The 25,310-nt window shown below is 42.9% G+C and overlaps 1 protein-coding gene across 8 annotated transcripts in view; it reads right to left on the minus strand.

Moving 5' to 3' along the window:
- Positions 1-25,310, minus strand: part of LOC123643463 (nuclear body protein SP140-like) — a 57,383-nt gene that overhangs the window by 19,648 nt on the left and 12,425 nt on the right. For all 8 annotated transcript variants that reach the window (XM_045559013.1, XM_045559012.1, XM_045559011.1 and 5 more), the window contains exons 2-17: positions 24,840-25,017; positions 23,014-23,182; positions 20,794-20,871; positions 18,891-19,040; positions 14,864-15,115; positions 14,664-14,744; positions 13,402-13,485; positions 12,552-12,629; positions 11,872-11,955; positions 10,019-10,099; positions 7,820-7,897; positions 5,933-6,022; positions 2,166-2,252; positions 1,824-1,940; positions 1,198-1,251; positions 503-568 (exon numbers count right to left, since the gene is read on the minus strand). In XM_045559013.1, the coding sequence (XP_045414969.1) occupies positions 503-568; positions 1,198-1,251; positions 1,824-1,940; positions 2,166-2,252; positions 5,933-6,022; positions 7,820-7,897; positions 10,019-10,099; positions 11,872-11,955; positions 12,552-12,629; positions 13,402-13,485; positions 14,664-14,744; positions 14,864-15,115; positions 18,891-19,040; positions 20,794-20,871; positions 23,014-23,182; positions 24,840-25,016 (1,726 nt within the window). In that variant the 5' untranslated portion in view covers position 25,017. The remainder of the gene's footprint in view (positions 1-502; positions 569-1,197; positions 1,252-1,823; positions 1,941-2,165; positions 2,253-5,932; positions 6,023-7,819; positions 7,898-10,018; positions 10,100-11,871; positions 11,956-12,551; positions 12,630-13,401; positions 13,486-14,663; positions 14,745-14,863; positions 15,116-18,890; positions 19,041-20,793; positions 20,872-23,013; positions 23,183-24,839; positions 25,018-25,310) is intronic.

The raw sequence follows: 25,310 nt of genomic DNA on the forward strand, positions 1-25,310 counted from the left end.
TTTCTATTCATGTCCTTTGCCCACTTTTTGATAGGGTTGTTCGATTTTTTCTTACTGATTTTCCTGAGTTCTAAATAGATTCTTGTTATTAGTCCTTTATCTGATGTGTAGTATGCAAAAATTTTTTCCCATTCTGTAGGTTGTCTGTTTATTCTCGTGACTGTTTCTTTGGCTGTGCAGAAGCTTTTTAATTTTATTTTAGAGACAAAGTCTTGCTCTGTGTCACCGTGGCTGGAGTGCAGTAGCAAGATCATAGTTCACTGCAACCTTGAACTCCTGAGCTCAAGTGATCCTCCCACCTCAGCTTCCTTAGTAGCTGGAACTACAGGTGTGTACCACCACACCTGGCTAATTTATTTTTAATTTTTTTAGAGACAGAGTATCGCTATGTTGCCCAGGCTGATGTCAAACTCCTGGCCTCAAGTAAATGATCCTCCTGCCTCAGCCTCCCAAAGCTCTGAAATTACAGGTGTAAGTCACCACACTTGGCCTACCTGCTTACCATTTTGTCGTATTTTTTTCTGCCGTGTCCTTTTTATTCTGGTCCAGGAATGCCCTTTCTTTTTTCCTTCAAACCAAAGATAATAAAGTTAATCATTCAGAGTTATAAATATAATTTTCCAAGACTTACACATCAATAGTATTAAAGTATTTTTTTCAAACCTTAGTCCAAAGGAATGGGGCAAAATTGTTGACGACCAGTGTAGGAGTGTAGAGGTTGATTACAGAGTTATATTTTAACTATCCATGTGTGTTGGGTCATGGGCTTGGGAGACTTTGAAATTTTTTTTTAAGTGAAAAATTAACTCCTGCTGGTGCCTTAGAGTGAATGATAATTGCTGTGGCTATATATCAGTATGCTCCCTTTTCAAGCATTTGCTGTGTAAATTCAAACGTACAATGAGAAGGCATATTCCTGGAAGCCAATAATGTCATGCATGATATACTATACTGGAAGTTGGGAGACATTCTCAATTTTGATGTGGAGGGTTTTCATTTTATAATCTTTATGCTCTTGAAGTTATGAGGCAAATCCTCTTACTTATATTTAATCTAATCCCTTGCTTACTGGACATCTTTGGGAGGTCATTTTTATAAATGCCATAGTATTCTAAATAATAATAATAATGAATAAAACTCTGGCATTAAAAACTTATTTGTAACATCAAAAGCAAATAAATTAATAGTTATTCTTACTTCTTTTCCTCTTGGGTATTATGAAGGTAGAGTTATTTCCAATATTGACAGTATCTAGAAAATAACAGGTGATGGTGAGGAAACAGAAATTAAAAAAATAAAAGGTACAGATCTTAGGACAATTCATGCTACAGAAGGCTTGAGTTTATAAAGATGTTTGCATAATCATTCCTGTCTTCTTTCTAAAGGAACCAAAAACCTACTGAGCTGAGAACTAGGTGTCTAGGATGGGCCCTGGGTCTTCTTTTTTTTTCTCATTGAGATTTTGAAAAATGCTCTTTCATATTTATGTACTTCAGTTTCTTCAGGGATAGAAACAGTTGTCCTATCCCATTTCAGTCTTCAGATTTTTGTGCAGGTTAAGGAAGATTTTATTTATGTGTAAAATTTTTCAGGAAATCACTATGTAAACCGTGATAGGCTGGAGGACTTCCATTAGAAATATGTACTGGGATAAGGACAGTAGATCTGAAGTCTTCCTTCCTAACAATTAAGAGGCAGGGCCACTTGTCTTCTGAGTGAGGATTTTCTAAGGTTATGGCAAAGTGACACTGTTACCTCTGCCTCTACTCTACACCGGGTCTGTGGCGGCCACTGAGCCCTCCCGGGCCCCCAGGCAGCCTTACCCATCGTGCCATGTGCTTGGTCAGTTTCTGTCCTTGCTTCTGGGCCTTCTTGCACATCTTTTGAGAAACACATGACACAGGAACACTTTTCATTTCCAAATTCTGGTTGCTCTGCTCCTAGGACCAAATTGTGATTTATGAAGACTTTTTGTTGGCCCCAGTGATCCACTTTTTGCACCCTTGTTGCTCCTCCCTTCCCTACTTCTTCCTCTGAAACCTTGTGCTTTCATTGCCCCATCCTATATTCGACTCCCCCTTGAAGTCTCCCCTTTTTCCCTCTCCTGTCTTTTTCTCATTATCAGACCTCTGTTTCTGCTTTTATTATTTTTAAGGCATAGTTACCTGATTCATCATAGCGTGGTGGGCTAGAAGTAAGCTCTTTTGATTCTCCTTCCTCACTCGTTTGGTAATCTTCTAGTTCACCAGACACTAATGAGGAACAAGAAAATTACTGTCCATCAGTTCCAAGACAGTGATCAGAGTCCCAGTGCTGTCATGTTGCACACTGATATTCTGAGCTAAAATAAACTGCTCTTTGGGAAAAATATACCTGTTACAATAATCACACCTGAGATTCAACAGAGCCATGTTCTCCCCATGTTTTGCACCTCATTCTCCCCTTTCCTACTTTTATTTTTCTACTTATAGCCCTGAGAGTAAAGAAAAGTTCTTCTCTTTCCAGGAAAAAATAATTGCTCTTTGAAAATAGTAACAAGTGCCTATTTAAACTAGTCCCAATTGACCAATGACTACTTACATCTCTAACCACAATTCTGAAAGCCAACCCATCGATGGCAGCTCTACACACCTGAAAGCCAGCCAATTGGCAACGGCCCCCACCAGAAAGCCTGTGTTGTGGCTAAATATTAACCTATTCACAAAAACTGTTGCTTCTGAATGTCTGTAGTCCCTGAACTACATGCTTCCCAAACTATCTGAAATCAGCAGTTTTCTTTTTCATAGAAATTGTGTCCTATAAGCACAGTGCCTCCTCCTACCAAGTGCCTTGCTTAGCAAGCAATAAGTCAGCTTTTAGCTTCAGATTTGGAGTGGTAGTCTCTCGCTTCAAAAACTGGAGTTCCTGCAAAGATCATCCTGAAAACTCTTGCTCGGGAGTGTCCTGTGTGGCCCTTGGACCAGCAGGCATGAATCCTGGTCTCTTGAGCTCGACTTGGATCGTCTTCCTGATCCACTGCCAAGTGAATCTGTCCCGACAACAACTTCAGCTCTGACTTGTTTCACTGAGCTCTTATTTCTGAATGTATCTTATCATTTAAAGATGGGGATGCAAATCAGATGCAAAGAATTAGATATTGTGCTTTGGAGGTACGGCATTTAGCATATATTCTCTCCATTAATGTGTTTATTCTTCTACTACTTCATTTACTCTCACTTTTCTTTTGTCTGTTTTTAAAAGGTCTTGTCTCATGTGTGTTTGTCCCTGATTTTCCTATGCTCTCTGAATGTTAGAAAATAGCAATCCAAAGCAAATAGGTGGTGGCCAAGGTCTGATAAGTCTCCAAGCCAAGCCAGCCTCCAAAACTAATGGATGTGAGTCCATGAGACAGTAGCCAAATTGCACAAAGATGTTTGGTCACACTTGGTCTTGGGTCCCTCACCAAAACCTTCACAAGGGCCCTTGGTGTCTTGTTGATTTGTGAGAGGAAATCATTTTGTTTAGTACATAATCTGGAGTCAGCTACTATCCTGTAATTGATCATGTGTCCCCTTTTTAGTCTCTGCTTAGTTGGTGAACTTTGTACTCCACTTATGTGCAACACACTGTTCACATTTACACCCGAATGCAGTGGCCTCTTTGCTGTTTGTCATGGGATCGTCTTTGCCAAAGCCACAGTTTCCTCCTGACAAAACCCTACTCAGCTACAAAAAGCTATGGTGATCTAGCACTTCAAGTATTATCCTGGATTGCGCTGGAGCCCATTGTACTAAGTGAAGTATCACAAGAATGGAAAAACAAGCACCACATGGACTCACCATCAATTGGTATTAATCAATTAACTCTTATGTACACATATAGTAGTAACATTCATCTGTTGTCGGGCAGGTGGCAGAGGAGGAGGGGATGGGTATATTCACACCTAATGGGTACGGTGCCCACCATCTGGGGGATGGACACAGTTGAAGCTCTGATTGGGGTGGGGCAAAGGCAATATATGTAACCTAAACATTTATACCCCGGTAATATGCTGAAATAAAAAAATATTTAAGAAAAGGTTTCCTACACTCCTAGGAAAACTCATTGTTCTGTGACCAGATGGACAAATAACAACCAGAATTATCTCAGTTAATCAATGATAGCCTCAGACCAGTATGCATGCCTCTGAAAGCCAGCCAGCCATTCACTTCCCCACACTTCTGAAAGTCAGCCAACCAGTAACAGCCACACTCTAGTCCCCCTGCTTTCACTGCTAAAGGTCAACTCACCCCTAAACAATCCCCTTTCTGAAGGTCCACCAATCACTGAACTCCACACTTCCCCAAACACTCTAAAATAGGAGTGTGTGTTCAGAGATGTGTGACCCACAAGCACAAACGTCCCTTAGTTGAAGAAACAACGAAGTCAGCCTTTTGTTTGCTCTTATGTGGTAGCTTCTTCTTTTAATAGCGCATATGTTTTCATTGTATATTATGAAGGCAGCTGTGCTTTCCTTTAACTCTCACTCCCTGACATCTCCTGTCTCCCTGATTATCTGTCTTTTTCTGCCTGAGTGATACACTGTATCTATTTTTCACATTGCCTCTCTGTTTATCTCTTTAGCTGTATTTTTGTGGGTATCTCCTATCTTATATAGCAGATTACATTTACGTATTTTCTAACTCTTGATGATTTTTCTTCTTCTCTACCTAGGCATTCTTTATTATTACATAAAGTCTCTTTCCATTGAACCCCAGTAGACTCCCCTGGGTCCTGAAAGGACCTTTGGTCTCCACTTTGGACTCAGACCATGGGACCCAATCCCAACCCACGCCAGCCCCACAAAATGGAGAGTCTGCAACTAGCCATCCAGGACACTGGTCTCTGCTCTCCTTTTCCTCTTGGGTTTTATAAAACACCTGTATCATATACACTTCTGTGTTTCTGGCTCCTCAAAACAATAATAACAACAATTTCCCTCCCTAAGCCTCAAGGTTTTTGAGGGTAATAGGATAACATATTTATCAAGGTACTCTGGAAAAAAAAAAAAAACTCTGTATGATCCAGTGACATAATGAAGAGAAATGACCAAACATAGCATTGGTTTTGTAAACAGTTGATCTTAATTCTGTCAATTAGATGGTAGGATACCACTTCTTTGAAGGCTTTGTCAAGTTTGCGACAAAATGATAAAAATTATCAAGCAGCAGAGGAATACTAAGATTTTTGATTTCCATGAGAGAGAAGGAGTTAGAATTGAAATTGTTATATAAATCCAAACAATAGTATTAATATATGTGGAAAAAATGAAGACAAAAGGGCACTCTCTCATCCTAGCATATTTTTACTTGCTATTGTTTGAATGTATCCCTCAAATTTCATGTGTTGGAAAATTAATCCCCAAATTCATATGCTGATTAGAGGTGGGGCCTTTGGGAGGTAATTAGGATTAGATAAGGTCATCAGGGTGGGGCCTCCATGATGAGATTAGTGGCTTTATAAGGAAAGGAAGAAAGACTGGAGCTAGCATGCTTGCTCTGTCTCACCATGTGATGCCTTCCACCATATCATGATGTAGCAAGAAGGCCCTCATCAGATGCTGATGCCATGTTCTTGGACTTTCCAGCCACCAGAACTGTAAGCTAAATAAACCTCTATTCTTTATAAATTACTGAGTCTGTATATTTAGTTATAGCAACAGAAAACAGGCTAAGACACTACTATAAGTGAATATATAAATAGCTACCATCAAACAACAAAACTCCTTAATCATGGAGTTTCTGAAGGTTTCTCATCTCCCTGTATTTCCCCCAGAGACTAGTGTAAATATGAAGAATGGTATTCAAAGATTAACTGGATCTTTCATTGCGGAGTGTGTTCAGAGTAAAATACACTAGGAAACATCAGCTCAGAATGCAGCACCCTGCCACTCTGCAACCCAGACAATCCTTACCTTCCTCCCCTGGCCCACTTTCTGCTGGTGAGCTCAAGGTTTCCTGGGGCTCTTCTCCATCACACATTTCTAAAGGGGTACTGTTGCCTTCTGCAGAATAGAATGAAATCCCTTAGAAGATGCCTATCCCTATTCCAAGGGATAGCAAGAAAACCCACTCTTAGAGAACCGGGAAGACCAAGGTGGCTCAAGTATCTCCTAGGTGGACATGTTCCTGCCCTCAGATCCTCCTGCCTTTGCCTCCACCTGACATGGAGGTTAACATGGCTCCTGTCACTGTTACCAGAGGCTAAGCACAGACCACCACCTCACTCCCTTGCTGAACATATCATTTTCTCTTATTTTTGACCCTTTCCACTGGCTCTACACATTTCTTCTGTATGGGTATGTGAAAGGGAGCAGGTTAGAGTTGAAGAGGGGGAGATTTTCCTCCTTGTAGCCAGAAAAACAAAGATTCACTTAGTTGATGGGAAAACTAAAGTTCAATTACTTTCTCCATCACATAGTAGCTGGCTGAGCACCTCCTCTGGTTCTTCTTCATTAGTCACCTGGGGAGCTTCAGGACCATGGGACACTGAAGAGAAACAAGGAAATGACAGACCATGCAGAGGGGATCAGGGACAAACCTCAGTGTGCTCAGGCAGATCCAGGAAATTCAGAACACAGGTAAGCTACCCTTTGGGAAAATGTCTGCTCCAAGGACCACATCTGAAATCCAAGTGAGCCCTATTCTGCCTCTTTCCATCTTATCCACCTTTGCTCTGCTTCTGTTGCCTACCTATCGTCCCACCTCCAAATACTTATGCTTCTGCACTAGGAGAATATTTGAGCATCTTTGATTTTGTGAGTTCCACTCTCCCTGACTTCTCCTATCCCTTTGCTTTTCTACATATTTTTTTCCTCAGTGGTGATCTTGATCTCTTTTTTTCTGCTTATTCTAACTCTGTTCTTCTAATTCTCCCCAATTTATATAGAATGATCCATTCCTCCTCTCGCTGTTTCTCTTGATTTCTTCCCCACCCTGCCAACATTCTTTGTTTGTGAAATAGAAGTCTCTTTGCATCAGGCCCTGTCCTATTCCCCTGAGAGTGTGCAGGTCCCCCTGTGGACGCTGACTGTGTGACCATATGGTGACCCTTCTCCTAGCCCACACAGCCATCACTTGGAATGAGATACCCAGGACACGGGTCTTTGCTCTTTCTTCCTACTTTGATTTTAGGGAAAGACAACTGTGCTTTTTCTGTGATTCCATTTCCTTATCTATATGAAGAGATAACAGCAGTTTGCCTAGCTACCTCCTAACGTTTTGTGAGAGTAAAAGAAAATATCTCTCGCCAAAGTACTTTGAAAAGAAGAAAGTGCTATATAATTCAATAATCTGATGAAGAATATTGGATAACCATGGTAACTTGAGTTTGCAGAAAGTTCTTTCTTTCTGACAAGTAGCTAGATCTCAGAACTATGTTTCTTTTAAGGCCTTCCCAAGGTTATGACTATATAATAATATCATTACTAAGAACTAGATAGATACTTGGCTTTTGGACTTTATAGAAAATAAAGGGTAGACAGGGTTAAAATCACAATACTGAGTCTTTAATATAAATATGCAGAAAGAGTGAAAAGTAAAAAGATGCTGTCTTTCCTTGGTATGTATCTATTATAACATGAATAGGAAACTCATATATTCTAACAGTAAGGGTCATGATGTTCAAAATGTAATTTACAAGAATTTCTCCTTGTGTTTCCCTCAAAAGGCCAATGTAAATGCAAAGAATTGTATTTAAGGATTGGCTGGAGTGTGCTCAGGGTAGAATCCAGCAGGAAGCACCTCTGTGCCCACCACTTGACACCCTGCAGCCCAGGGCCGGAAACTCTCCCCTTCCTTACCTGGCCCAAGTCTTGGCAGGGGGCTCAAAGCTTCCTGGGGCTCTTCTCCAGCACAGGCTTCCAAACAGGCACTGCTCTCTGCAGAAAAAAAATGCAATTCCTCAGAAGTCTCAGTATATAAGCCAGGGAGCAAATGTGGCAGAAAAAAACAAATAACGAGAAAATCAGGAGGATCTGGAACACTCGAGTATATCCTCAGTGGGAATCTCCCCACCCACAGGGTACCTGACCCAGAGGTTCACATGACTTCTGCCACTGTTAATAGAGGCTGAGAGCAATTCAACCATCATAGGACATTTTCTTGTCTCCTGCTCCCTTTCTGTGCTCCTAAGTTGCTATTAAATACTTGTTCTTCTTTCTACCTGCTTCTGAACGTTTCCTCCTTCCATCATTCCTGTTTCTTATTTCTGGTGTTTCCTGGTGCTTCTCTGTGACTTGTCTTTCTGTCTTCTCTGCTCCTATGACTTTCTTCTTTTCTTATAACTCTGCCTTTCCATATGTCTTTGTTTCTGGATATCTTTCTAGACCAGGGATCAGGAAATCCATCCCAGAGGTAGTATAATTTACACAGAGCATAGCCACATCAGAGCATGAGACAGGGAGGTAAGTGGGTCAAGATGACAATTCTGAATTTGTGTTCAAACTTGTGACAATCTTGACAGTACAAAGGACAGATGTGAGAGATCTGACAATTAAACTTATTGAAAAGGTTTATACTAAGTTGAGAGTCATAGCAGGAGAGGAAATGATGAGCTGGACAGATAGACACGTGCCCCGTGGTGGGGGCCCTTGGCAATCCACAGGAAGGAAATGTGGTTTAGTCATTAAAGTAACAAAATCATTGGGTTTCAGTGGGAAGAGAATATGATCTGATTTGCATTTCTTCAAAGAGAATCAGCCAGAAAAGAGGAAGAAAAGAAGATAAAGCCTGTCATTCTTGTCCAGGTAAAAGGTAAAAGAGATCTGGTTTACTTGGCCATGGAGAGAAAAGGACAGGTGGGAGGCATTTTGAAGGTAGAATCAACAGAACTTGTGATGGATGGAGTATAAGGTTAAAAGGGACGAAGGAGTCATGGATGAATCCTAAGTTTCTGACTCCAGAAAATGGGATAAAAGTGGTCCACTCCCAAGACAGTGAGCAATGGAGAAGGCAGAGGTTCTCATTTCAGGGAAGAAGCTGTTGGCTTCAATTCTGGAAGTTTTCAGTTTGACCCTCTTGCCATGGTCCTTGGATAAATGCCTTCAGGCACTTGGGTAAATGACCTAAGAAGACTGGTTTGGTCACAGACATATATTTGAGCATCATTAGGATATAGGAGAGCAAGCAAGATTGCCTAGGGAAAGGTGTTACTGACTGTGTTACAAGGACTAATCTATCACCTGGGGACATCTTAGTCAGAAAATTGTCTACAGAAAGTTGCTCCACGTGCCAGACGTTGCTTTTGTCACTTCTACTTTCTAAAGGCTTTCTCCACATATTTCTGCTTTTATGGTGTAAAGTTTTTTGTATATCTCTTTGAGTATCAAGCCTGCTCTCTCCCTGGCTTCTCTTACATCTTTGCTCTTTGGTTTGTTGACCTTTTGTTTCCCCAGTGATAATCCTGATGTTTTTTTCCCCAGTAACTCTCTTTGCTCCGGCTCTTATCCACATACCTGAGGGACCATGTGACCTGCCATGACCACGTTGCTTGTGTTGCAAAATCATCTTCTGCAGTGAGACACCTATTCTTCCTGCTCTTCCTTTACAATTTGACTTTGTAAAAGGCCTGCACATGTTTCTGACCTTTATTTCCTCTTGAATAACATAGGATTACCCACTTGTCCTGCCCTCATCTTAAAGTTTTATGAGGGTATCAGATCTTATTTGTTAAAATACGTTAATACTTCAGTATTAAATTTAATACTTTAGGCATGAAAAATATGAAGGTGAGAAGATATTGTCTTGCCTTGGACTATTTCAACTACCACATGAATATCTGAACACGTATGTTCAAACAATAAAACCCATTCTGTGAAACATGGACTTTAATAAAGATTCTTCCCTGCATTTCCCAAAAGGTCCATGTGTAGAAAATGTGAAAAATCTCATGATTAATTGGATTCTTTCACTGTGAAGTATGCTCAGAGAAAAATCAATCGGGAAATACTGGCTCAGAATTCTAACTCTGGCACCTTGCTAGAAGTCCTACCCTTTCTTACCTGGCCCACATGTTGGCGGGAGGCTCGAGGCTTCCTGGGCCTCTTTTCCATCACACATTTCCAAACAGGCATTGCTGCCCTCTGAAGAAAGAAATGAAATCCCTCAGAGGTCTCAGCATACAACCAAGGGGAAACCTTGGTGAAGATGTGGGAAGCTCAAGCATCTCCTGGGTGGGGTTGCCCCTGTCTCAGACCCTCCTGGTCTGCCCTTTGGATTCACCTGGCCTGTAGGTGGACACACTCCAGTCACTATCACCAAGGCTGAGAACCATCCAGCAGCTCACTTCCTCCCTGTATACCTAATTCTCTCTCCTTCTCCCCTGCCCCATTCCTCCGCCCACTTTCTCTGTCTCTGCACTTGCTTCCTGCTGTCAGTGTCTCCAGACGCTTCTCCTTGTTTCAATGTGTTTCTGTCTCCTTCTCCACTCCTGTCTTTTTCTCTTGCTCCCCCGACTCTGCTCTTTACCACCTTTCCCTCTTCAGAGGTGGTTGGCATGACCTTGGCCAGTGCTTGGGTGGGTCGTGAGACCTTGGCAGATGCCCAGACATATCACAGTACTGTAGCCAGCAGTGGAGCAGGTCATGGGATCTTCCTGGGAACCTGGGTGCATCAGGGGACTGCAGTCAGTGGTGGGGCAGGTCACAGGACCTTGGTGGATGCCTGGGTTGTCTGCGGGACCTGGGTCAGTGCTGGGGGATCTTCACGTGGAGTGATGGGTTGGTCCCTAGGCTGCTGTTAGAAGCTTAGGCAAGGGATTGGGTCCCTTCCACTGAGATGGGCATTGTAGGAGATTGCTCTGCCCGGGTCTCTCCGCAGTGGTGACAATGGCTGTTTGGCAAGGCTATCGAGGCAGTGGCCACTGGGGTCAGGGCTGTGGACATTCACTACATCTAGATCTAGGTGTAATGGCGGTATGCAGCGGGGAGTGGCTTATGGCTAGTGGGTCTGTGGTGGAGAGCTGGACCACAAGTGTGGTGCTGTGTGGTGCTATGGGGGCATGGGTGCCAACTGTCACATGCAGGGTCAGGGGGCTTGTTCTTCAGGTCAGCCCTTGGGACTGCAGGAGTATGGTTTGCCAGCTGGTGCATAAAACCAAGGGCCACATCCTGCTGCATGGCCTATGGGTCTTCAGGACAGGGGACACGGCCTGCCAGCTGGTGCACAAAGCCAAGGAGGACATGGCACACTGCAGGGCATGTGGGTCTGTGGGGGTGTAGTCTCTTGTCAGCATGCTGGGCAGGGAGACTCACTCTGTTTTTCTGGGTTTTACCTTACCCTCCTGGATGCCTATAAAATTTTCATTATTTTATATATTTTCTTCATTCTTAAAGATCTCTCCTCCCAGGTTGACAAAAGCTTTTCCATTTTCACATGGACCACAGCACCACAGCCCTTTCCCTTGTCAGCTCCATCTCCAGGGCCTCCCGCGTGACTTTTCTCAATTGCAAGCCTTCAATCATTCACAAACCTTAGGTCCATGTTCCCGGTACTTCCAGAAGTAGGCTGAAAATAATCTCCCCAGTCTCAACTGCCATAACCTGCTGATATTTGAGTTTGATGCGAGTGAATAACACCACACAGGCACTTCCTTGTTGCCCCTGGCCTGCCTTTGGCGTACTTTGTCTCCCTACCTTCTCCACACAGGGTCAGCTCACCTTCACCCTTTGTCTCTCTCACAGTTTTGGAAAAAACAAAACAGAAAGTGGACAAAATTCCATCTCTATGCATGTGAATGTGAAGAAGCCAAAGGGAGGATGAGAGAAAGTGGAGGACGGGAGAAAGGGGAGATCTTTCTGTGCCAACTAGAGAACAAAGATTTACTGAAGTGGCTCAGAATTTAAATCATAATTACCTTCTCCTTCATCTGCCACTGGACTGAGCTCCTTCTCTGGTTCTTCTTCCTTAGTGTTTTGCAGAGTTTGGGGATCACAGGTCTCTGCAGAGAAACAAGGAAATGGTGAACCATAGAGGCTGACCTGGAAACCGACCTCAGTGTGCTCGCGCCATCCAAGATGGGAGGACAATGTGTCTGTTCCAAACACTGAGAGCCACACAGTCTTGTTCCACCCTGTTTCCATCTTGCTGTGTCTCCTTCTACTTCTCGGTGTCCTAACTACAGCTCTGCCTCCACACACTTCTGCTTCCTAGCTGCGCAGCTTTTCCATTGTCTGGGCTTCTTTCCCACTGGCTTTTCCTGCCTCTTGTTTCTATGTCTTTTTCTTTATCAGTGATACTGTATCCCCTTTCTATAATAGTATCTGTTTAGCTCTCTTCTTGATCTCTCCTCTCCCAAAGGGCAGGCTCCATTCCCATGCTTTCTGTCTCTCCATGACTTTTCTTCCCTCCCACCAGCATTATATTTTCCCTTAAAGTCTTAATCAGAAGGATGGATGGATGGATGGATGGATGGGTGAATGGATGGATGGATGGATGGATGGACAGGAAAGGAGGAGATGAAAGAACAGGTGTTTCTTTATGTTGATGGGAAAATAAAGCTTTAATTAGACAACAGGTAATTTAAATCCTAATTACCTTCTCTATCATAAGGTAGTAACCTGGGCACTTCTTCTGATTCTTCTTCATCCATTTGTAGAGTAAGATTCCAAGACTCTGAAGAGAGAAATAGGAACATGACAGACAATTGGCAGTGACCTGGACACATACCTGGATGTGGCATGCTGAGCTCCGATGTTCAGAGCAGAATTGCTCCCTGGGAATAAAGGTGTGTTTGCACCAACCGAGTTTTCTCCACTTCTTTTAGCACATTGTTAGGCCCCTTTCCTTTCTCCGCTTCTCTTTTTTCTCCCTCTAACCCTGTCTTCACATACTGCTGCACCTTCACCATGAAGCTATTCCTGGATCTCTTCGACTTGGCTTCCTCTCCTTGACTTCTGCCATCTCTTTGCATTTCTGTCTTCTTCCTCCATGATGTTCTTTACCTCTTTGCCCCATTATCTCCCTGTTTATTCTTTTAACTCACTTCCACTACATCTCTCCTATACACAGTATTTCATTATTCCTATAAAATCCCTGGCAAGTAAGTTTAAAATTATCTCCATCTTCTCAAGCCCTATCCTGGTAGGATTTAGATTCCATCTTCATTTATATAAAATTGGGCCTGCTTAGGCAACTCCAGTTGGTGTCTCCAATCTACATTTTTATTACTCCCTACCCTTAAGTTCTCCACCCAGGAGCCCCTCCATTAAAGGACTTAGCCCCCCTTTCCCCATCGCCTCCCATACACCTGGGGGAAAACAACCCATACGCCGAACAATGTGTCTGTGTTGTACGGGTGGGAGGGAAGGAAGGGAGTGTAGTGTCCCTTGCATACAGACAGGCAAACAAACCTAATGAAGTAACTGGTCATTTAAATCATAATTACCTCTCCCACCAACTGGCAGCAATTTAGGTATTTCTTCGGCACCTTCTCCATTAGTCTTTTGGAGAGCTACCTGCTCACAGGAAACTGAAGAGAAACATGGAAATGAACAGTCAGACACAGTGACAAGAGAACAGAACTCAGGACATCCCTGCTCAATTCTAGTATTCAGTGCTCAGGTGAGCTTCTCCTTGGAAGAAAACTATGGTTGCTCCAAGGACCTCTCCTGAGGCCCACTAGAGCCCTGCTCTGCCTGTTTTCCTTCTTTTCATCCCTCCACAACCTTTTTTCTCCTCATATTTCAGTCACCACATGCTGCTGCTTCTACACCATGAACCACTGTACATCTCATCAATGCTCTAGGATTCCTTCTCTTTTTCTTCTCCATTTCTCTTCAATGCTCTTCATCACTTTCCCTACTTGTGTCGCTGTTTTTCCTCTGGTTCCCTTCTTCTAGATCTCTTGCATCCCACTTGGCAGTCTCCAGTCCTACTGTCTCTCTCTGCTTTCCCCTGCTCTCGCCCCTGAAATACTTTTGTTGAATAACAGTCCCTTTGTGCTGGGCCCTGTCCCACTCCCTGGGAGCCTGCAGGACTCCTGGGGTCTCCCGTGTGAATTCTGCTCGGTGAGCCCGGCCACCCTGACCCTCTGCCAGCCTCACACAACCGTCGCTGCAGTGAGTCGTCGGGGATGCTGGTCCCAGCTTTTGCTTCACTCCTTTGACCTGTGAAAGGTCCTACACATGTCTGTGCTTCTACTTCCTCATCTATAAAATTGGAATAACCCACAGTTTGCCCACCTAAATTCTTAAGTTATAGAGATAAAATGACATCCATCTCGTTTGCCAAAATTCTTTGAAAAGTCACTAGGTGAGACAGGAACATAATGGAAAATATATGACAAAAATTAAAATTTAGATTTGTGGGTAGCTAATCTGAAGGAACATGTTTCTTTTGAAGGCTTGCTACCATTAGGGACAAAATAATAATAATAAACAGAATAATATTTCATTTTCATTCTCTAGATAAAGGGTGGGTAGGTATAAATTCAAGTTTTTACTATAGGCATGAAAGATACCATCTTACTCTAGCATATTTCTACTATAACATGCACCTAGGAACATTTATGTGAATTATGGAATTCCAGGACAAACTGGATCTTTGACTGTGGAGTGTGCTCACAGTCAAATGCATCAGGAAATACCAGTTTTGAATTCCACCTCCTGACACCCTGCAGGTCAGGCAGAGCAATCTTCCCCTGCTTACCTGGCCCACAACTTGGCGGGGACCTCAAGGCTTCCTGAGGCTCTTCCACATCACGTGTTTCAGGACAGGTGTTAATGCCCTCTGCAGAAAGGCATGAAATACCTCAGGTGTCTTGATTTGTGAGCGGAAAAGTATCACAACGAGAAAATAAATAATGAGAAAACCAAGAAAACCTGAGAAACTGGAGTGTCCCCACTCACCAGACAATGGGAGAATCTTCCTCTTTGTACACCTCCTTCGCTTTCCCATTTTCTCATTCATTTCTTTCCACTTTCTTAATCTCTGCCTGTTTGTTCCTGCGGGTGTCTCTTGGAGCCTCTCTTTCTCTTGGAGCCTCTCTTTCTCCAGGTGTGTTTCTCTCTTCCCTGCTCCTGCAGCTTTTCCTTTTGCTTTCTCGGATATTGCTCTTCTCTCCCATTCTTTGTCTCTTAATTGTTCCTTTGTAGCTTTCTCTAAAGCAAAGACTCTGTTAGACAGCGTATTTTAAATAAGATTTAACCAAATTGGAGAAGAGTAAAGGGAAGGTAGTGGGGCATGAAACCAGTTCTAAAGAAGGCAAAGACATATGAAAAGGCTCAGTTTGAAAATGGGATTTAACAACTGAAATCATTGGGGGAATTTTATTCTACTTTCAAGTAATATTTTAGGGGGCAGGTGATGAGGCTGACGAAAAAGGCAGGTGGCTCATTGTGGATAACCTTGAACACCACAAAAAAACTCATTTAATCCTTAATGTACTGAGAAGTTAAGCAGGAAATTGATACAATCTAAATCATTTTTATTGAAGTACAAATAATGCATTTGATGGGAGCTAGATTAGAGGAAGGAGATGAGCAGAAGATGTTGGTTTGTTTTGTTGTTGTTGTTTTCTTTTCTTTTTTTTTTTTTTTGAGACAGACTCTCACTCCGTTGCCCAAGGCTAGAATGCCGTGGCATCAGCCTAGCTCACAGCAACCTCAAACTCCTGGGCTCAGCGATCCTACTGCCTCAGCTTCCCAGGTAGCTGGGACTACAGGCATGCGCCACCATGCCCGGCTAATTTTTTGTATATATATTTTTAGTTGTCCAGCTAATTTCTATTTTTTTCTTAGTAGAGACAGGGTCTTGCTCTTGCTCAGGCTGGTCTCGAACTCCTGAGCTCAAACCATCCACCCACCTCAGCCTCCCCAAATGCTAGGATTATAGGCATGAGCCAACAGACCTGGCCGAAGATGTTGTCTTAAGAACCATGACAGTGACAGAGATCTGAACCAGACACCCAGCCTTGGGTGCAACAGATGGACAGAGGGGAGGTAATCTGGAGAAGAAATGACTATGTTGGGTACGCAATGGGCGTATTAATACGCTTGAGGGCAAGGGAGGAGTCATTGTTGACTGTTAGGTTTCCAACTTGGAAAACCATGGGACCATAGCGATCTGTCACTGACAGAAAGAACACTGAGGCAGAGTTGGATCTAGCTTGAGCAATGAAGATGTTGCTTTCAGTTCTGGAAGTGCCAGGTGTAAGGTTCTTGAAAAATTCAAGTGTAGGTCTCTACCAGACCCCTGGGTAATGGTCTCCAGGTCCATGGATAAATGTGCTCTGAAGTTAAGTTAGAAGGGACACTTGTGTTTGGGAACCATTGGACTACTCAGAGAGAGACCTTTTGCAAGTGCCACTTTGATAATTGATTTAATCTGAAAATTCACAGCTGATAGAGCCAACAACATGTGTGCCCAAACTTGCTGATATCCAGCGCTCTTACGTCAAACCTACAATGCCCCAGTCTGTTTCTCTCTACTTTTATACTGTTTTCACTCACAGCTAGTTTTATACCTTTCTTGTTTAAGCCTTTCCCTTCATAGGTGTCTCTGCACCTCTCCCTGACTTTCCCCGTTTCTTGCTATTTATTTTCCTCTCATCTTTCTTTCCCCACATACTCTCTCCATTTTGACCTCTGATCCTTGGTAGCCTTTTCAGTTAATCTCTTCTCTGCTGTGTCTTATACTTCCTCCCATTCTATCTCCATTTGTCCCACCTCACCTTGACCTTCTGTCTGCCAATACTATTTTAATTTTTGTCTCTCTGTGCAATTTCATCTTGCAGGTTCACCTCTCTCCCCTCCTCTGAAACGTTCCTCTTGCACCCCCACCACAGCACCAGGGCCTCCCTACTGGCCAACTTTGTAATGAAGATCTCCCATGTAAACCTGGCATGGCATGTTATTTCTGAGTTTCTCTTAATGGTTCTGTGAAACTAATTGAAAATAAACCCCCCATCCCAACCTGGGAGGGTAGGATATTATGTTCCTTTAGAAAACTGAATGTATTCATGTAATCTGTCATGTATTACCTCCTGACTATCTTTTCCAATTTCTTTTTTTATGTTCTCCACCAATGGAGACTCCATCTATTCAGGAGCTCAGATATTCTTTCTCATGTTTTCTCTCTCACCTGTTGGCAGGTAAGGGCAGGTACATGGCTGCGTGAAGGCAGAAGGACTGAGAAGTAATAGAGGGCTAAGTAGGAGAACAACACGAGAATGACTGAACTCAGACAGTGGCCAGAGGAGGGACCTCAGTGTGCTCAACCTGAGCTCCGATGTTCAAGCTCCAAGGACCCCATCTGAGGTCCAGCAGAGCCTTGCTGCCCTCTTTTTCATTGAGATGCACATATCTTAAGTATAAATCAATGTGAAACCAACATCCCAGTCAAGATTTGGAACATTTCCACCATCCCAGAAAATTCCCTGTGCTTCAGCCACCACTATTTTGATTTCTGTCACCATCGATAGGTCCTTCCTTTCTGGGACTGTACTTGTCTGTACTGATATAAATAGGATCATGCAACATGTACTCTTGCAACAGGCTTCTTTTGCTCAACATGTTTTTGAGATTTATCCATGTTCTTACATATACCAACAGTTCATTCCTTTTTCTTGCTGAATAGTATTACACTCTAAAAATATGTCATAGTTTGTTTATGTACTATCCTGTCGATGGGCATTTGGGTTAGTTCCAGAATTTAGCTATTATGAATAAAGCTGCTATCAAACGTTCTTGTACAAATCTCTGTGTGAACACATGCTTTCCTTCCTCTCAAGTAAATACCTAGGAGCGAAACTGCTGAGTCATAGGTGAGGTTGTTTTCCAAGTGGTCTTTATCATTCTACATTCCTATCAGCAAGGGATGAGGGTTCCAATTACTTCATATCCTCATCGATGTTTGATGTTGTCAGTCTTTTTAATTTTAGCCATTTTAGTGGATGAATAGGATTTCATTGTGGTTTAATTTTCATTTCCCTGATGATTAATGATGTTGTACACTTTGTGTTCTTATGGACCATTTTATATCTTTTGTCCTGAAGTGTCTGTTTAAGTCTTTTGTCCATTTTTTAATTAGGTGTGTCTTTTTCATCATTCTTTTGTAGGAGTTCTTCATACATTGTAGATACAATCCATCATTAGATATGCGTATTGCAAATATTTTCTCCTAGGCTATGGCTTGTCTTTTCCTTTTCTTAATAGTGTCTTTGCATAGGAAAAAGTATTCAATTTGGTGAAGTCTAACTTGCCAAGTTTTTCTTTTATGTCCATACTTTTGTGTCCTATGTAACAAATTATTGCCTAACCTACATTTGCAAAGACATTCTCCTGTTTTCTTCTAGAAGCCTTATAGTTTTAGCCTTAACTTTGAGATTGGTTTTATGGATGGTGTGCAGCAGGAGTGGAGGTTTATTTTTTCCATGTTTGCTCTGCCTCTTTTTCAGTCTTTTTATAATTCATTCTGCTTCTGCCCATTTCTCCCATTTCTACTCACAATCCGGTTCCCAGTGCTGGGCAGGTATTTGTGCATCCTTGACTCTGAGTGCTTCTCTCTCATGGCCACTCCTGTCACCTGAGCTTCTGTCTCTCTTCCCCAGTGAGCTCTTGCAGCTCCTTCCTCTTTGTCTCTATAGTTTCCCCTTCTGGCTCTCTCTATACCTATGTTATTTCAGTGTCCTACCTTCTTTCTTAATATTCTTTTTCTCTCTCTCCCCTTTGCCACAGAAATTAGACAGCCTTTCTTGGTAAATAAAATGTCTCCTTGCCTCAGGCACTGGTCTAGTCCTCTGCCCTCATTCCTGGCTCCCGGGGACCTTCTTTCTGAATACGAGCACAAGGCACAGTCCTTACCCCCTCCCTGGGTGAGCTGCAGCCACTCACGGTCAGGCATGGGGGCAAACACCGGACAGTCAGTCGGCCTCACCTTCTTGTTCAGATTCCCGGTCACATTCATTTGTGGTTTCTTGAGTCCTTAATTCATCATCTGAGTCATGAGTTGAATCTTCTTCCCTTGTGTCCATCTGCTCCCCGTCACTGAGATGCTCTGGGAGTCCAGCTCCTGTCAGGGTTATCCCTAGATCGCATTAGAAATCTTAAAGACTTTCTTTCCCCTTCCCCTCACGACCAACCTCTTTTGCTCTTTACTAATAACTATCATGAATCCTTCCATCCACCCTATTCTCAGTCCCACCACCCTCAGTAGTAGACGAGTCTCTAATATATTTTGATAGACTTTGTACTATCAATGTACATTTTATACTTTTAATGACTTGCCTTTATTCAAAAGAATATTGTTAAAATAGATCCAATTTTTATATAAATGTATTAATACATTTTAAAAATATGTAGTAGCCTACGTATAAATCCAAATGAAATCACAGTATTAATGATATTTCATAAGGCTGTTTATATTCTTGGGGTTTTTCTTACCATGGTCATTTCCAAGGAAAATCAACATTTAATAATTAAATAAATTTATTGTAGACCATCAGTTTAAGGATGGAGAACCTTTCTTGGGCTTGAAGGTTGTTTCTGTCACTGCTCCTCTATTCTGGGAAATAATTTTCTCCTCAGTGGGTGTCTGAGGTGAAAAATCTCAGAATTTAGAGCCTGGCTTAAATGCCTAGTTGTTGGAGTCAGATATACGTTATAATAATAGTAAGCAGATGCTAGTTTAGTTACTTTGTGCCACAAATTTTTATAAGTGCTTCACATACATGATTTAATTCCCTCAATAACCTTATTATTATATCTATACATTTATAGATGAGGAAACCGACACACAGAGAAATTAAATAATTTTCCCGAATAAGAGGGTATTAGAGCAAAGCTCTGAAGCCAGGCTTGGGAATCCTTTGGGGCCTTGGAATCCTTGCTTTTAACTGGTAGGACAGAGAGTGTTTGAGTCCTAGGTGGGCCAATTCTTACTCGTGTGACCTTACCCAAATCACACAATATCCCCATGCCCCAGTTCCGTCTCCTGAAAAATGGAAATAACAAACCCCTTATAAGATGGTTATAAGAATTAAGATGCTACTTGTATAGAGATATCTGGGTTATAGTAACTTATCAGGAAACCATAATATTCAGTATTAATGTCTTAGGTTATAACTGAATTATTAATTATATGAACAAAAGGATGATTGAAAAGCTAGAGATGGTAGTTATATTACAAACATGTACAAAATTACATATTGATATGTGAGCATTAAATGAGTTGGTCCATATGCTGAGTGGTGAAAGGCAGGTACGGTTTCTAGAGTTACTGTTAGCGTTAGTACTGCCTTCATTCCCTCCTCTCCTCTCACTTCCTTTTCTTTTTCCTCTCATTCTTTTCCACACAGCACCACTCCTTCCACATACTCTTCTGCAATAATTTTTACTCACTCTATTTCTGTCTTTCTCTCTTTTCTGTTATTAAGAGTAACATTTACAAGGGCTCCTTCTTTTGACATGCCAAAGACTTCCTCTTTGGAATTGTCACGTGGGACCATAACCCTGACCCCCTCCCAGATCCACTGAGTGCCTGACTCACAATTACTGTGGTCAGTTCACCCCTTAACTCTGGCTCACAGTGGCACTCAAGTGTTCTCTCCTGGGTGTGCTCCATCTTCCTGCTTGTCACACCTGCCTGGCAACACTCTTGGATTCCGAGTCTGGCTGGTTAGTTAAGAACCCATACAAAACGCCACTGCTCTGCCTGCTCTGTCACCTCCTGCTTCCCTTCCCCATGGTCACAGTCACCATTCAGGAGTTTGGTCCTCTGATTGCTAATCTCTTTTCCTCTTAGAAGATGAGAAAACAAGTTTTTAGCAAAGCATAATTACTTCCTTGCTGGTGTGACTTGATACTGAGTATCTCCTGCATCTCTTCTTCGTGGATTTCGTAATAGAAGTCACCAATCACTGAGAAGAGGGGGGAAAAGGACAATTAGAGACCCAAACCATGACCATGGGCTGCATCTCACAATTGTACATCCAGGTGCATCTTTACTCCAGTGGCTCAGTGGAACTGTCCAGCCCTCGGGGCTCCCTGGGCTTCAGTGGGTCCCCAATAGCTTCTGACTCGATGTTACTCCTGGAATGTGACAGCCATTCCATGCAGAGATGCACCTCTCAAGATTTAAGTAAGGATGGACAGTGGAAAAGTTGTAAATACTGCTTAATCTTCCTTTAAAATGAGCAGAGAACAGTGAAAGCCAATTTCCAGTAATTAATAAATGTGGAGAGTGTTTTGTAAACTACATGCAACTGGGAACAGGGAAGAAGCAGAGGGCTTTCCACTGGTTATAGAGAAACAGACCTACATTTTAAAAAAGAAGAAGAAAAAGAGGAGCAGAAAGAAAGCCCCAACAGCTTTTAAGGATACAGATGGGGGTTGGGGGGAGAAGAAAGGAAGGAAGGAAGGAAGGAAGGAAGGAAGGAAGGAAGGAAGGAAGGAAGGAAGGAAGGAAGGAAGGAAGGAAGGAAAGAAGGAAGGAAGGAAGGTGGGATCTTCGGTTTAATTGGGCAGGGAAGATGATCTGGCTACAAGAAGCAGCAGTGAAGAGGAATTAGCACTTTCCCACGTGGGAAGGGTAGGGAGAGATCCAGGAAACAAATGAAAAACACTTTCTGAAAGGCACAGACAGGACGTGAATATTACCACAGCTGTAAAAACGACAATGATGCAGGTAACCAGCCCAGGGCACCAGCGGCTTCAGAGCTGCATTTCAAGATGACCCAGTAAACACAGACGGAGAAGCAAGGCTCACAAGACATGAAGAAAAGCACCCAGGAAATATAGAAAGATGCCACCTAAGGACTGATGAGCTGGGGGCAGTGGCGCACCTATAGTCCCAGCTACTAGGGAGGCTGAGGCAGGAGGATCGCTTGAGCCCAGGAGTTTGAGTGCAGCCTGGGCAACAATAGCAAGACTCTGTCTCTAAAAAATAAAAATAAAAAATAATAATAAAAAAAGGACTGATGAGGGAGCTCATCTCCAGGGGGCAATACCCACTGGGGCTGGGGGGAGTAGAAAGGGGTGAACAGAGCACCTATGGGAGCAATTGATGCTTTTTGCTCCCCAAGGACACACTGATTTCATGTTCAGGCATGATCTGGAGGAGGGCAGGGGGGAGCTGCGTGGGTCAGCGGTCTACAGAACAGAAGGGAAGCCCCAAGTGCAGCCGTCTCAGTGCAAGGTGGGGGCTTCTCAGCACAGGATGAAGGTGGGGAAGGGGCAGCAGGGAGGTGGTAGCCGGAACCCACAGCTCCCAGCTCTGCAGCATTGGGCTGCTGCTCTGCAGCTCGCGTGGACTTCAAGGGTCTGCGAGGTGGCAGCGACTGCCCAGGACAGGTTGGTGGCTGTGCCAGCCCAGGCAGTGGACAGCGCTGTCCAGCAGCCATGACCCTGGGTGCCTGCCAGCCAAGCACAGGGAGTGCCGGAAACTCAGAATCAGCTTCCAAGCCCTCCCTCCCACACTCTGTGATTCAACCACGTGATTCTAAAAGCCAGTCCCACCCCCTTTCCAGCTTTGTAGCTTTCACATGCTGTTCCTCCTCGGGGCACGGGTATGCGCAGGGCTTCCCTCCTGACTTCACTCTTCATTTGGAGAAGCAAGTTGACACAGGACTGCACTGAACAAGAAATTTTCTAATACAAAGAAAATCTTTTTATCTGTGAACATGTCTGTAAGGATCAGAGTGGGCTTCCTCCTTTCACAGCACCAAAATCAGGTCCTGGCTGAGTAACCATCTGTGGGATTACTTGGTTAATGTCAGTCACTCTCACTATATCATAGTAAGGATTTTATATTTATTTTTATTTTTATTTTTTTTAGAGACAAGTTCTCACTCTGTAGCCCAGACTGGAGTGCAGTGGCCCAGTGTAAGTAAGCTCCATAAGGACACAGGTCACATGTGTTTTCCTCACCATTGTACTTCCCCCATGCCTGGTATGAAGTAGTCACTCAGTAAAATATTTCTCAAATATTAATGAAGAGCAAATGGATTAATCAGTGAATGAAATGGACTTGAATCCCAAAAGCTGTTGAGAGCTATAGTTACCGTTTTGGAAGCTTCTGAAAATCTCATTTAAATCAGGGTAGGTCTTCAGGTGGACGTTGCTGAACAATGTTTCCAGAAGTGACAGGTCAAATGTCTTCTCCAGTTCACTGAGGACATCATATATCACTCTTGCCACTGGGACCAGGTTTCTACAAGCTTCTTGAAAATTCTTAAAAATATTGAACGGAGAATTATGTAGGTACAGATTTATGGGTTATGAAACACTCTTAGAACATTTGTTTTCTTGTGAAATATCAGAATTTCACTTATATTTGGATGGATTTTTAAATATCCTCCACCACAAAAATAGACTCTAATTTTGTGAACCTGGCCCTCTGATATTGCTGTACACTAGGGAGGAGAGAGTAATTTTAAATAATAAATGTGGGTTCGAGGTTGAACGTTGTTTGGGGCTTTGAGAGACTGGCCGGGGTGTTTCAGGAGTGGCCCCAACAGGTCATGAGAGGCTGTTCTGTTGTATGGACAATAACTGCTGCCAGGATTGGCCCAGCCTGCTGGGCTCCAGGAGACCAGGTAACCAAGCTCCCTGCTGTGAGCCTGTCCAGAGGGCAAAGAAAATTCACAAAGCCAAGGAGAAGGCTCATCCTCAGTATCCCTAGGGGAGTCCACTGCTCACATTTACTCGAATTCTAGGGCTCCAGAAATGTCCAAAGAGCAAGAAATGATTTGAAGAGAGAGTAGCAAGCATCTGCTTCAAAATCTATCCTACAGTGACACAACTTCCCTGTGAGTTTCAAAAATCTCAATGTTTCAAATAGGTGGCCTTTGCAATGGATCACTGCCCGGCTCACTTGTTTATTTTAATTTTAGCTTCCATTATGCATTGTGCAAATGTACCCAAGATGCTCTGCACCTACACAGCACCCCCATTCCCTGTCCTGCACGGCTCCTTCGCTGTGCCCCACCCAGCATTTACTACAGGAGAAGGAATGTCTTCCGTGATGCCCGCTTCTCCTGTTGCCTCCTAACTTACAGGACGGTGAGGGCCCCCATTCGCAGGAGGCCCTTCAGCCTGTTCACTAGGTAAACTAAAAATAAAATCCTAAGGCCCCCACTGACTGAACAGACCCCCTCTTGGCCAAGGGAACCCCAGAAAAACCTTAAAACTGAGTTTCCAGCCATGCCGGGAAGGGAGGTCAGACACACCTCCTTATACCCTGTCTCTTTTGGAGTTTAGACACAAAAACTGACCAGCATTAATGTTAAAATAGAGACCATAAGACTGACAGAATAGACTCTTTGTGGCAATAAGATACCAAATTATAAACAGGACCTAAGGCCATGTGAGGCAAAGATTAAGTCACATCTGCAACCCACCAATTTACTTAACAGATCACTTTGAGTATACTGTGGCTAGCTCTATGATTGATTAGCAGATTTCCTTACCTTAACTTAAAACATTCCTTTCTACTGACTCCATACTTTTAGACAAAACTTTATTCCTTTAACTGATTACAAATTAAACAATCTCTGAATCCACCTATAAGCTATATGCTACCCCCCATTCAAGGTGTCCTACCTTTGGGACCAAACTAATGAGCACCTTCCATGTATTGATGTATGATTTTACCTGAAATTCCTGTCTCCCTAAAATGTATACAACCAAAGTGTAACCTGAGCACCTCAGGGCCTTTTCTCAGGACCTTTAAGACTGTGCTTCCCAGGCCACAGTTCCTCATATTTGGCTCAGAATAAACCTCTTTAAATTATTTTACAGTTTGATTTTTTCCATTAACAGTTGCATCCTAAAGTTTGGCATAATAGAGCGTGGGCCTGGTTTACCATCGTGAGGAAATCTCACTTACTTCAAACATCTGCTCAGAGATGAAGGAGCGGTCTCGGAGGCTCATAAGGAAAGGAAATGGCTTTGTTATTGCACTTGCAATCTCCACCTTATTTTCTTTGAAGTGCCTGAAAATGAGCTCTGGGCAATTCTGCTCCTCTATGTTCGTGTCCCCTATGTTCTGGCTGTGTTTGTCCATCCTAAGAAACAAAGACACAATGTGGAAATAGATACTGAGTTTGCAAGAGGTGTGTGGTGGCCAGAAGATTTGAGACATGTATGATGATCAATGAAGAGCCAACATGGGTAAAATAAGTTATCCATCCTTGTGAGTATACTAGATTAAATGGAATTTATTTATTTTGGGAAAAATCAAGGGTGGAATAGAGTAAACCAGTGAGCTTAAGAAAGACCAGCACGTAGACAGGAAAAGATTCACCCTGTTCCAATCAAACTATTATAAAGAGACCTTCACCTGAACTGTCTAGTAAAA

Source organism: Lemur catta, chromosome 8 (assembly GCF_020740605.2).
Source record: "Lemur catta isolate mLemCat1 chromosome 8, mLemCat1.pri, whole genome shotgun sequence".
Lineage (NCBI taxonomy): Eukaryota > Metazoa > Chordata > Mammalia > Primates > Lemuridae > Lemur > Lemur catta.